General features: G+C 45.5%; 1 protein-coding gene across 3 annotated transcripts in view; it reads left to right on the top strand.

Moving 5' to 3' along the window:
• The first annotated feature begins 2 nt into the window (after positions 1 to 2).
• Positions 3 to 11,952, top strand: part of POP1 (POP1 homolog, ribonuclease P/MRP subunit) — a 30,418-nt gene continuing 18,468 nt past the window's right edge. Inside the window, exons 1-6 of one of the 3 annotated variants that reach the window (XM_044424200.1) lie at positions 3 to 118; positions 1,771 to 1,917; positions 3,176 to 3,250; positions 9,263 to 9,438; positions 10,136 to 10,384; positions 10,964 to 11,051. In XM_044424200.1, coding sequence (XP_044280135.1) covers positions 1,773 to 1,917; positions 3,176 to 3,250; positions 9,263 to 9,438; positions 10,136 to 10,384; positions 10,964 to 11,051 — 733 coding nt within the window. In that variant the 5' untranslated portion in view covers positions 3 to 118; positions 1,771 to 1,772. Of the gene's footprint in view, positions 201 to 1,770; positions 1,918 to 3,175; positions 3,251 to 9,262; positions 9,439 to 10,135; positions 10,385 to 10,963; positions 11,052 to 11,952 lie in introns of all 3 variants that reach the window. The other 2 variants (XM_044424201.1, XM_044424202.1) reach the window with 2 other exon arrangements.

The following is an 11,952-nucleotide window of genomic DNA, read 5'->3' as shown; positions in this document are numbered from 1 at the left end:
CAGGACGGAAGTTGTGGGAAAGAGTCGGTGGCTGGAGGTGCGTGAAGCTTTTTCGGTTGGAGGAAGTGAGCGCAGCGTGGCTGGTTAGCCAGTTGGCCGGCCGGAAGAATCGTGGCAGGTACTGCTGAGTGACGGCCTGGCTCGTCCAGGGCAGGTTGTAAGCTTCACGCCCCGAGAACGCAGCGCCGGTACAGTCTCAGGTAGTGGGGATGATAAAGAGGAGTGGGACAGGACGGGGACAGGGCTTAGGTTTGGCCCGCTAAGTGGTGCTCGAGGCAGGAGGCCGGGGAAATGCGTCCTCTTAATAAGAGGCGCTCGCCTAGCTAACGGCTGAGGGGAGGTGTGTTCCGTAGCGTAAGCGCCGGAATTTCCCGCTTAGAAACATGTTTCTTAACAGGCCCACAGAACGGAATGCCTCGCGCTCCAGTATTGTCCTGTGAGTGCACCTCGTGGTGGACAACCAGTGGCAGACTATCGCCATCACTAATTTCAGGCAATTCAATAACCCATGTACTCCAGGAATGAGTGAGGGATGCCTATGAGCTGTGGGTTGCCCTTGAAGTGTGGGTTATTGTGTTGCCTGCACCCAGCTGCACTAACAAGTGATGGTTTGTTAACTAGGAACAAGCCATGAAGAGAACACATAATGTTGGTCAGTGAACTATGGTTTATTCACTATGGTTTGCATAGTAAACCCTATCTCAGCAAAACCCATGTTTCAAATCATGATTTGTCCTATGTATGAGTTATTGTGTTGGTTTAACCCTGTCCTTGTATTAATGGATGGGGGAAGAGAGTGAGTTTGTAGTGGTGGGTGAAAAAAAGAATTTTTGGAATTTGTGTCTAATAGGTGCTTTTCAAATATGAAAAAGTCCATATTTCCTTTGCTACTTTTATTTCAGGCTACTCAGGCTTGTGTAGCAATCTATATTTGTATCTTTACCAGGGTTGTTCAGATATAGACCTTCATCTGCAATGACACTGTACAAATTAATATAATGGAAAAGATGCAGAGGTTCCCATTTCATAGCCTCTTATTTGCTCATTGACAGAGGGGAGCCAGAAGTAGCCTAATGATTCCAAATGCTCTTTTCTATCCAGCATCTATTGCTATTTTAATGAACCAAAGACAGAGCAACAGCTTTGTACAGCATGTGTTGCTGATGTAGGAAGGATGGAGCTGCAGTAAGAAGCAGAAGCCAAATCATCATCCAGCTCTGCAGTCTGAGAGGGTGACTCCACAAAAATCCAGGAGAGTGGAATAAAGCAATTCAGCATTACATTACTGTGCAATATCTCAGCTAATGTAGTTTAGTTTATGTCATAGTAATTGTTTACTTTTTTGTTTGAGTGGGAATTGGGTGGCATGTATAAATGCAGTAACTGCTTCAAGAACTTTGGGAAGGAAGCAGTCTCCACAGTTAAAGAATAAAAATCTATGTGCATAAAATATTGGGTTTTATCAGAAGATAATCTAAATCGCTTTCATTTTAATGGATTTTTTTCTAAGTAGGGCTAACCACCCATTGTTGTGCTATCTACATTAATAAATGGGCTTCGGTTTGAGTAGATTGTTACTATTAATCTTAATTCTGCAATGGCTTGTTCTTTATGTTGTTGCTGCTTTTGTACAGAATGGTTTGAGGATCTGTAGACTTTAGTCAGTTTTATACCCCAATGTCTCTTTTTGTGTTGCTTATAGTTATATATTCACTGGGTCTCAGTATTAGAGAGTGATGGTATCTGTAATCATTTTTTCTTGTACTGCAGAAATGTCAAATGCAAAAGAGAAGAAAAGGGCCAAGAAGATGAAAAACCAGCCTGCCAGTGTGACCTTTCCCTCTGAAAGTGGGTCTGGCCAGAGTGAAATGTATTTTCGGAATGGTGATGACAGAACTACTCAACGCAAGAAACAAGGTGACTGTTACAACTTACTCTCTTCATTGATAGTCTGAAAGAGGAATAAAACCTGTTCTGAGTGGCTTTAGTTCGTAAGCCCAAGGGCACATTTTATTTCCCCTCCCCCATGAGGTGTTGCCTGTTGCACCTCAAAGAGAAAAGGAAGGGAGCACAGTGGCACAGAATGGTAGGAATGTTGATAAAAAAATGAGAAAAGGGAAGATTTCAGGGAAGGGTATCTGCTAGCTTACTAAGAAATAGCTCTTTTGTGTGCTGCTTTTGTATCACTTTGGAAGCTCAGGGAGAGGGATCTGGCCAGCACAAGAGCTACAACCCTTGCTTAAGGAGCCTGAAGGTGCCACTCCAAAAAAGGTAGGAGAAACTGCCTTTCATTCCTAACCTGGAGAAACAGCATTCCAGTTGTCTTGCAGTGAGCAGAGGATGTTTTCTTATACAAGGTCAGACCATTTCTCTGTTCACCATTCTCTTCCTGACTGGTAGTGCCTTTCCCAAGTCTAAAGCAAATGATCTTTTCCCTCATATGCTGCCCAATCATGTTTACCTCAATATGTATGGAATAAAACTTGGGAGCTTTTGCATGTAGAATTGTGTCCTTGGTTAAACCAGACATAGAGGAGGAGAGACTAGTTATGACTCAAGGGAATTCCTATAATCCATAGGAGGTAATTTTATAACTTGGTTTTGGTCTGAAAGATTAAACAGTTACTAGGGATCGTATTGTAGCATGAATAATTATGGGTTAGTAGCATGGGTTCTTATGTTGTAATTAAGTTTTTCACAAAGCAATATTCCAACATGCCTGAAGTTTCAAGAGATTTGAGATGAATGCTGCCCTTAATGGTAGTTACATAAGGTGTAGGTACTCTAGATGTTTTAAATTGTAACTCCCCTAAACCTCAGCCAGCATGGCCGGTGGTCTGATTATGAGTTGTAGTCCTAAGCACACAGAGGGTAGAAGGTTGCTTACCCCATCCCAAATATTCAAGTGCTAACTGTAGCTTAACTCCCAGTCTGTTCTTTGCAACAAAATCTGACTATATTAAATACCTTTAAATATGCTGCCATGTGAATATCTTCTGCAATAAAGTAGCATCCTGTCACATAAATCTCCTTTTGGAATGCTGTTTAAATAAGAGAGTTAATAAACTGCGGAGCTGCTGCTAAATAACTGAAAATATCTTTTTTTTTTTTAAGATCAGTGATTTAGATTGTAGTATGCATCATAATATAAAACTCTTCTTTGACTTATCAACAGAATTGCACTTTGAAACCTCACAGCAGGGCTTCTCACATCAAAAAACTACCCATGGAATGCCCAAATATGTAACAGGTAAGCAACTATGAAGACCTGTCAATCTTTGCTCTGGGTCTGTGCATTTAAATGATAGGTTATAAATTAGGCCACAATAACTGTCTTAATGTGACCTGAAGTGATTGATCACAGTCCTGTTTATACTCCTTTGGCTGTGGCTTGGTCCATTGTTAGATATAGCCCCCATTTGACTTTTCTTATGACTCGGTGACCCTTCATAGAAAAGGTGTGCTAGATTGTAGTGCTAGATGTAGTTTTCAGTGTGCAGAGAAGCGATCAAGTGATCCCCTACTCCTGCACTGAGTCTAAGGAGGAACACAGATGTTATTGCTTCTAGTTAGGTTAGCTAGTTTTGCTAAAGCCCCAGTCTGTGGTTAATTTTAACTGCGTTTGTCTGAAATAAACTAGTTTCAATCCATGGATCATTTATTTATTAGATTTATAACCTGCCTTTTTCCATACAAGAACTCAAGGTGGCTTACTCCTGCTGCTCTCAGTCTTATCCCTAGAACAACAATCCTGTGAGGTAAGATTGGGCTGAGAGTCTATGAGTGGCCCAAAGACACCCAGTTGTCCAAGCTGGGACTAGAACCCAGGTCACCTGAGTCCCAGCCCCGCGCTTTTAACCACTGCACCACACTGGCTTTCTTGAACCTTGTTCACTCATAGTTAACATTATCCACAGTTTAAGGTTTGGCTATAATGTCAAGCTGTGACATTATAAGCAAAAGCTTCTGTTCTGCTTCTCACAGCTGTGCTGGATGAGCAGAGGGAAGGGCAAATACATTAGCTTGACAGTAGCTGCTGCTTGTTCTCTTCACATAAAGCTATAGCATAGTATGATGTGGCGCCGTCGTTATTTGTTTTTCGGCGCCAGGTGAAGACCTTTTTATTTAAACATCATTTTAATTGTTAACAATATTTACTTATTTATCTGGCCAGGGCGACTTCTTCTCTTTTCTTTTATAACTTCTTTTATATCGTTTATATTTTTTATTTATTTTATATTATTAATTTTAATTTTATATTGTTATTTTTGTATTGTATTGTATTTTATTGTGTTGTAAGCCGCCCCGAGGCTTCGGCAAGGGGCGGCATAGAAATGTTCTAATAATAATAATAATAATCATAATAATATGCTATAAAGCTATATCATGGTTGTGACCAAATTGTTTTTTGAATCCACAGAATGTAGTAGTATGCAATCAACTTACACCTGTCTGTCTGCATGTACCTGTATTAACTGTTTTGAGTCCTATAAAAAGGAAATGTTGGTCTCTTGTAACTTTTTCTTTTCTAGTCTCCTGGGATCATGATTTTCTTGTGCAGGCCAACCAAGTGGCCACTTGATTGACCATGGTAGCTGACCAAATCAAGATATTTACTGGTTCCTGAGGCCATGTTCCTCTGAAATTCAATGTGAAGCCAGGGATAAGCCCTTGTTCACCTCTATGCTTAAAGCTGGAAAATGAATAGAGATCATCCCCACAGCTGTTCTGTACTTCAGAGGCACACTACTAAAGTGGCAAGCTCTGGCATTCCTCTCCTGCTTTCAACATGATTTGAGGGCTGAGGCTTGCCCTTTGCTGTGTTTGGAAGAAGTTCAAAGCAGTTGTGCAAAAGCATTATCTGAGATTTTAGTCAACTGTACATCAGATTCTTTGATGTAAATTAAATGTCTTAGCAAGCGATCTTATGCAAGTTTAGATGGAAAAAAGATGGGCAGTCCCTTATTTTTCCCTGGCTAAATTCCCATAGGATTGTATTTTTATTTATGTATTTATTTATAGCATTTTTATGCCACCCCCATCACAGAAAGCCTCAGGGCAACTTACAAAGAAAATAAACATTATAAGATAGAATGACATTAAAAATTCGGAGCATCTCGGCAATAGTTTAAAACCAATAAATAAAAACAACAATTAACAATTAAAATATCATTTAAATAGAAAGATCTTGGCCTGGTGCCAAAAAACGATGGCGCCAGACAGATCTCTCTGGGGAGCACATTCCATAGGTGGAGTGCCACCACAGAGAAGGCCCTCCTCCGGGTACTCACCCTCCTAATATCCTTCACGGAGGGCTCCCGGAGAAGGGCCTCCTTCACCTATCTCAGGGGGCAGGAGGGCATATATGGACGCAAGCACGCCTTTAGATAACCAGGTCCCAAGCCATTGAGGGCTTTATAGGTGATAACCAACACCTTGAATTGGGCCTGGACTTCAGTGGGGAGCCAGTGAAGCTGACGGAGAATTGGGGTTATATGAGAACAACGCCCAGTCCCCGTCAGCAACCTGGCAGCTCTATTTTGCACCAATTGAAGTATCCGGACCATCTTCAAGGGCAGCCCCACATAGAGCGCGTTACAGAAGTCTAACTGGGAAGTGACCAATGCGTGTGTCACTGTTGCCAGGCAGTCGTTCTCCAGGTAGGGACGCAGCTGATGGATCAACCGAAGCTGAAGGAAGGCGCTCCTCGCCACCGCTGTTACTTGAGCTTCTAATGACAGCTCTGGGTTGAGGAGCACTCCCAAGCTGTGAACCCTGTCCCTAAGGGGGAGTGCAACCCCGTTCAGGACAAGGTCCAGGTCCCCCATCCCGAAGCCCGACCCACCTACCAACAGGACCTCCATCTTGTCTGGATTGAGCCTCGGTTTATTGGCCCTCATCCAGTCCATTACCTCGGCCAAGCACCAGTTCAGTACAGCCACTGCCTCACCTGGATTAGTTGAGAACGAGAGGTAGAGCTGGGTATCATCAGTGTACTGATGATTCCGCAGCCCACACCTCCTAATGACCTCTTCCAGTGGTTTCATATAGATGTTGAATAGCAAGGGGAACAAAATGGACCTCTGCGGAACTCCATAGAGCCATAGTCCCCCAGCACCACCTTCTGGAATCGGCCATTGAGATAGGAGTGGAACCACTGCAAAGCAGTGCCTCCAACTTCCAATCCCGCAAGCCTATCCAGAAGGATACCATGGTCGATGGTATCCAAAGCCACTGAGAGGTCCAGGAGAACCAACAGGGACGCACTCCCCCTGTCTCTCTCCCTGCACAGGTCATCATACAGGGTGACCAAGGCAGATTCAATACCGTATCCAGGTCTGAAGCTGGACTGAAATGGGTCCAGATAATCAGTTTCATCCAAGAGTGCTTGGAGTTGTCCCGCCACCACCCACTCTAACACCTTGCCCAAGAACGGGATGTTGGCCACCGGTCTATAATTGGCAGCCACCTCTGGATCCAGGGATGCCTTCTTTAGGACTGGCCGGACTACCGCCTCCTTTAAAGGGGCAGGTACCCGGCCGTCCCTTAGAGAGGCGTTGACAACCTCCAGGATCCAGGTCCCAATCCCGTCCTTGGCTTTCTTGAGTAGCCAAGATGGGCAAGGGTCCAGTAAGCAGGTGGTAGGACGTACTTGTCCAAGCACCTTGTCCACATCATCAGGCCGCAGCAACATAAACTCATCCATCAATTGTGGACCAAATGGCAACATTGGCACCTCCCCAGTAGAATCTGATTCGCTAGTAGAGTCCAGCTCGTGACGAATCTGAGCGATTTTCTCCCTGAAATGCCTGGCAAAGTTGTCACAGCGGGCCTTTGAGGGTGGCATTAGACCTTTCTTTGGGCCCGGGTGTACCAGCCCCTGTACCACCCGAAAGAGCTCCGCCGGACGGCATTGTGAGGAGGCAATGGGAAGCGGAGAAGAATTTCTTCTTCGCCGCACTCACCGCCACAGCACAGGCCCGATAATGGGCTCTTAAGTGTGTTTGGTTAGATTCATCCCGTGATTTCCTCCACCTAAGCTTTAGACGTCTCCCAACCCGCTTCATCACCCATAGTTCAGGTGTATACCAAGGGAATGAACGGGCTCTGCCAGGTGGGAGAGGACGCTTAGGAGCAATTGTGTCAATAGCCCTGGTCATTTCCCAATTCCATAGTTCAACCAAGGCATTGACAGGAGCACCAGCCTTATCAACCGGGAAATCCCCCAAGGCCTTCAGGTCCATCCAGATCCATCCGGCTCTGGGGGCGGACCAGCGCAATCAGGTCCGCACCCTTACATAGGCAAAGGCAACTCTCAAGCTCAAACCTCACGAGGAAGTGATCTGATCATGACAGGGGTGTCAGACTCAAGTTCCTCACCCTCAGATCACCCTCTTTCTGCCTCGTTGAGAAAGCCAAGTCCAGAGCGTGTCCACGTTCATGGGTTGGGCCAATTATGTGTTGAGACAGCCCCATGGCTGCCATGGAAGCCATGAAGTCCTGAGCCGCCCCGTTCAGAACCGTCTCGGCGTGGAGATTGAAGTCCCCAAGGACCAGCACCCTGGGAATCTTCAACACCAAATCCAAGACGATCTCCGTCAGCTCAGGCAGGGAGTCTGTTGGGCAGAAGGGTGCACGGTACACCAACAGAATTCCCAGTCTGCCTCGGTCGCCCAACACCAAGTAGAGGCACTCTAGACCCAGCCTGGAGAGGACAGGAAGCTCCATGAGGGAAATAGAGACTCAGTAAACCAAAGCGACCCCCCTCCCCTCCCCTTCCCTCCCCTCCCCTCCAGGTGTGGTCGGTGCTGGGCCAGATACCTGGGCAGGCACAGTTGAGAGAGGGAGACGTCTCCCCCTCTCCCACGCAGGTCTCTGTAATGCAAGCCAGGTTGGCCCCCTCATCCACAATCAAGTCATGGATGAGGGAAGATTTATTGTGGACTGACCTGGCATTAAGCAGCAGCACCGACAGGCCCGGGGGGCGGTTGACAGGACTACCTGGAACCCTCAGGCTGGGGGAATAACCAGAAAGAGGAAAAGGTGCTAGCCATCTGTCCCTCCTCCTCCTATGTGGACATGTTAGACCCCCCAACACCATAACGTCCATTGCCCATGACCACCCCAATGGCGGCGCCCACGCGCTCCCCAGGCAACCCCATATTCGTAGCCAAGAATGACTCCATTAAAAATATAAGCTAAAAACACCTAAAAACACTTAAACCCCCCACAACACATCCCAATCCAATTAGCAATCCCACCTCCTGGCCGACAACATAGCCCCTGGCCAGCCCAGCCCTCACACGGCCCCCAAACGGCGGTGACCGCCCTTTGGCCACAGGCCCCGACCGCGTCTGGTGAGATAAGCCAGCAGCCCGTCCCCGCGCCCCGCCCCCAATCCGGCATGGCTCTAACCCAGCGCCGGCGGGGCGGAGAAGCAAGGGCGGCCACCCAGCACTCGCCGGCCGGCAAGATGGTGGCGTCCTCCCCAGCGGCAGCAGCAGCAGCATTGACCGGCCGGCGTCCTCCGGCCCCGGTGGGTCCGGCGATGGCCGCGGGGTCCAGTGGAGCGCCCCTCAGTGTTCCCCGGCTCGACGGCAGTGGCAGCAGATGGTCGGAGGGAGGGGGTGAGAGGGGCCCAGTTCTGCGTCCGGCGAGATAAGCCAGCGGCCCATCCCTGCGCCCTGCCCCCAATTCGGTGTGGCTCTCACCCAGTGCCGGCAGGGCGGAGAAGCAAGGGCGGCCGCCTGGCACTTGCCAGCCAGCAAGATGGCGGCGTCCTCCCCAGCAGCAGCATTGTTTTTAGATTTTTAGATCTGATTAGTTGTTCAGTTGTCCCATTGTTATGCTATAGTTCTATAATTTATAACTTGAACAGGTTTTACGTCATGGTGTTAGGCTTGTTCATAAATGGCATCGGAATTAACTGTTTGCACACTTGGACTACTATATCTTAATACTTAAAAGGGAATGCCTGCGTTATTTGAATTTTTTTATCTTTTTGATTTTCATCACTCTTTTACAACTATAGGTAGACTTTTTAATCTGTAAATGATAATTTTGGAATAATACAGCATTATGCCTGTGAACTGTATTTTAGCATTCTGCATGTTCATGAAAGTTGCTAGATGCAATTTGAAATGGAACTGTATGGAGTGTAGTACATCAGCATTTTTTCAAGCCTTATTGTCACGAAATGTAGACTCTCTCATTTAGGGCTTTCATCAAATGACATTTTCTGAAAAAGTTATTTTTATTTCAGTGTCTCCTTTCATTCAAGCTCGTGCTGCAGAAATAAAGGCTATGTTAAAGGCTGTTACACAGAAGTCTTCCAATACCTTAGTGTTTCAGTCTCTTCCTAGACACATGAGGAGACGAGCTATGAGTCACAATATCAAACGCCTACCCAGACGACTCCGTGAACTTGCCAGAATAGAGGTGATTCTTCATTTTATTTTTCTACTTAACCTGCCATAAAAAATACTCTATTTATTTGTTCACACTTTCAAAAAGTGTCAGATTGTCGACACTGTTGATCAGAAGGTGGTAACACAATTGGACATGGCCATCTCCTTTTCAAAGAGTTTCCCTTATTTCTTTTTTAAATTGGTGATTCTTGGCACCAAACAATTCCTTTGGGACCTTGAATGACAGTCTTAGTATCCTTTAGCAATGGACCATGGTGCCGGTCCGCAGATTTCCCACCGGTCTGTGGGGGGCTCTGGGGGCTGGTTGTGTTTTAGCACTTCTTCCTCGGTTGGCATAGCATTTGCAGGTGGTGCACCAGTGGCACCAGGGGAGGCAGGGTGGGGATAGGCAGCTCAGGGGAGCCACACTGCACCAATTTCAGTATTCTGTTCTTTTGTTGGCTTTTTGTGTTGCTCAGTTTCTGGTGGTTCTGGAAAATTTTCATTTTTTTGGTATTGTGTTTGCAAACTAATACACAGAATACTTTGTGTGGTGCTTTTTGTTTCTGCCTCAGCGGTTCCCAAGGTGGTTTTTGTTTTTTGGCTGGTCCCCAGCTGTAGAAAGGTTGAAAACCACTGTCCTGTAGGACGCGTTATTTGAATCACTCTGGATTCCAGTTTGTAAATAAAGGCAGTGCAGCATATTATCCCGTATTCTGACTTAACAGGCAGAGAAACCTGAACATCAGAAAAAGGAACTCCCAAAGAGTAAGTGTCGTAAAGCCAGGCGGCGTCATACAGATTTGGTGGCAGTGTTCAATCACAGGCAAAAGAAGAATATCTGGCTGGAAACACACATCTGGCATGCAAAACGCTTTCACATGGTGAAGAAATGGGGATACTGCTTAGGAGACAGGCCCACAATGAAGAGCTATAGGGCCTGCTATCGAGCCATGGCAAACCACTGTCTCCTTCAGGTACTGCGTTTATTTATGCATCTATTCTCGGCAATGTTAAAAACTTAATCTCTAAAGCAAAGGTTGCAAAGTTCCTTTCTAGAAGATTGTGACCTTTCTTCCTTTTAGCATTCATGAAGCGCTTGTTGTGTAGAGAAAAGATGAATCTGACTTACCCATATCTGAGCATTTTTGTGCACTATGTTCCCATGGCTCCAGCTGTTGAGTTCTTGTTAATGTTTAATAGCAAAGTTAATAGTAACTTAGCTAATAGTAACGCTTTTTTGACTGTGGTACACTAGGTAGAATACAGGACTGAGGACCTGGGAGATCTGAGTTCTAGACCCCATTTAACCATGATGTTAATTAGATTTTAGGTCAGCCACTAAATCCTAGAATAATCTACTTCACAGGGTGGTTGTTGTGAGGATAAAATGGAGTGAGGGCTGTGTAAGCTAGCTTGAGTTTTTTGTAAAAGGGGGAAAAGGCAGGGTATAAATGCAATGTAATAATTTACATCCAGTGGATAACTCAGCTTCTCTAGCATGCCAAATTTTTTTCTCTGCAGCTTGACATTCAATATATTTTCTTTGGTATCAGGATTTGTCTTATTACTGCTGTCTGGAGTTGATTGGAAAAGAGGAGGAGCTTCTAACGCCACTTGCTAAAATGTGTAATGTAGATACAGGTAGTATTTTCTCAAACTACTTTAAAAAAATCGCATGGTTTTGATCTTGACTACTTAGTCTGGCTTGAGAGGCCACTGTCTATAGCTGGGCAGTGCTAAGTTTGGCCACATTTGTGCAATGAAATATTGTTCATTTGAAAAGCATAATGGAAGGTTGAATTGTAGCCTTTGCTCTCCACTAGTTGTCCCCATTCTTCTCCCCTGCCCCATGTCAGATATTTGCTGTGCTATGAAAGGCAGAATTAGCCACTCTGCTATTGACTCTGGTTTGGGACTTTTGAGAAAGAGATGCCAGCAATCAGTATACGACATTATCCCTTTGTAAAATAAAACATGCTTTATGACATTTGCCATAGCAGTCACTAGTAACAGCCAGAGGCGGTGCTGGGCATACAGCAAGGGGACTGGAGCCTTGTCTCCCCCAAAGATAGAAAAGGGGTTTAAAATATCGATTGGTTGGTGGTGCATTTCTACTGGTCCCCATTGTTGTTTCCTATTAAGTCTGTGCTGGTAACAGCTAGTGTGAGCATCTTGACCTCATTAAATGACTATAGAACTAACTTTCCCCATGTAAAGATGTGGGGGAATTGTTTGCAAGGGCAACCAGTCCAACAACGAGTTGAAAGAGCAGGAAGTATCTAAAAAGGAGAAGAAAAGCCTCATTACTGGCAATAGCAGCCAATGAAATCAAACTTACCATCAGCAGTTACTGGAGACAGCAGGATAGGTGGCAGTGAGAACTGTATGAGCAATTTGATCTCCAGTTGGTAGACTCCTGAGCCAATGGAAATATATCTGGGCATGACAGAGACAGCCCCAGTACACTGATAACTGAGCCTTCTCTCCAAGTTTCTCTCTTGATGTAAGTTACAGTCCTAGCTAGTCTGTGTCAGCTTCCAGT

This window comes from Varanus komodoensis, unplaced genomic scaffold, assembly GCF_004798865.1.
Source record: "Varanus komodoensis strain SLA01 unplaced genomic scaffold, ASM479886v1 scaffold14_1, whole genome shotgun sequence".
Classification (NCBI taxonomy): Eukaryota; Metazoa; Chordata; class Lepidosauria; order Squamata; family Varanidae; genus Varanus; species Varanus komodoensis.
The sequence above is the reverse complement of the archived record's forward strand: the minus strand, read 5'-3'. Positions and strand labels throughout refer to the sequence as shown.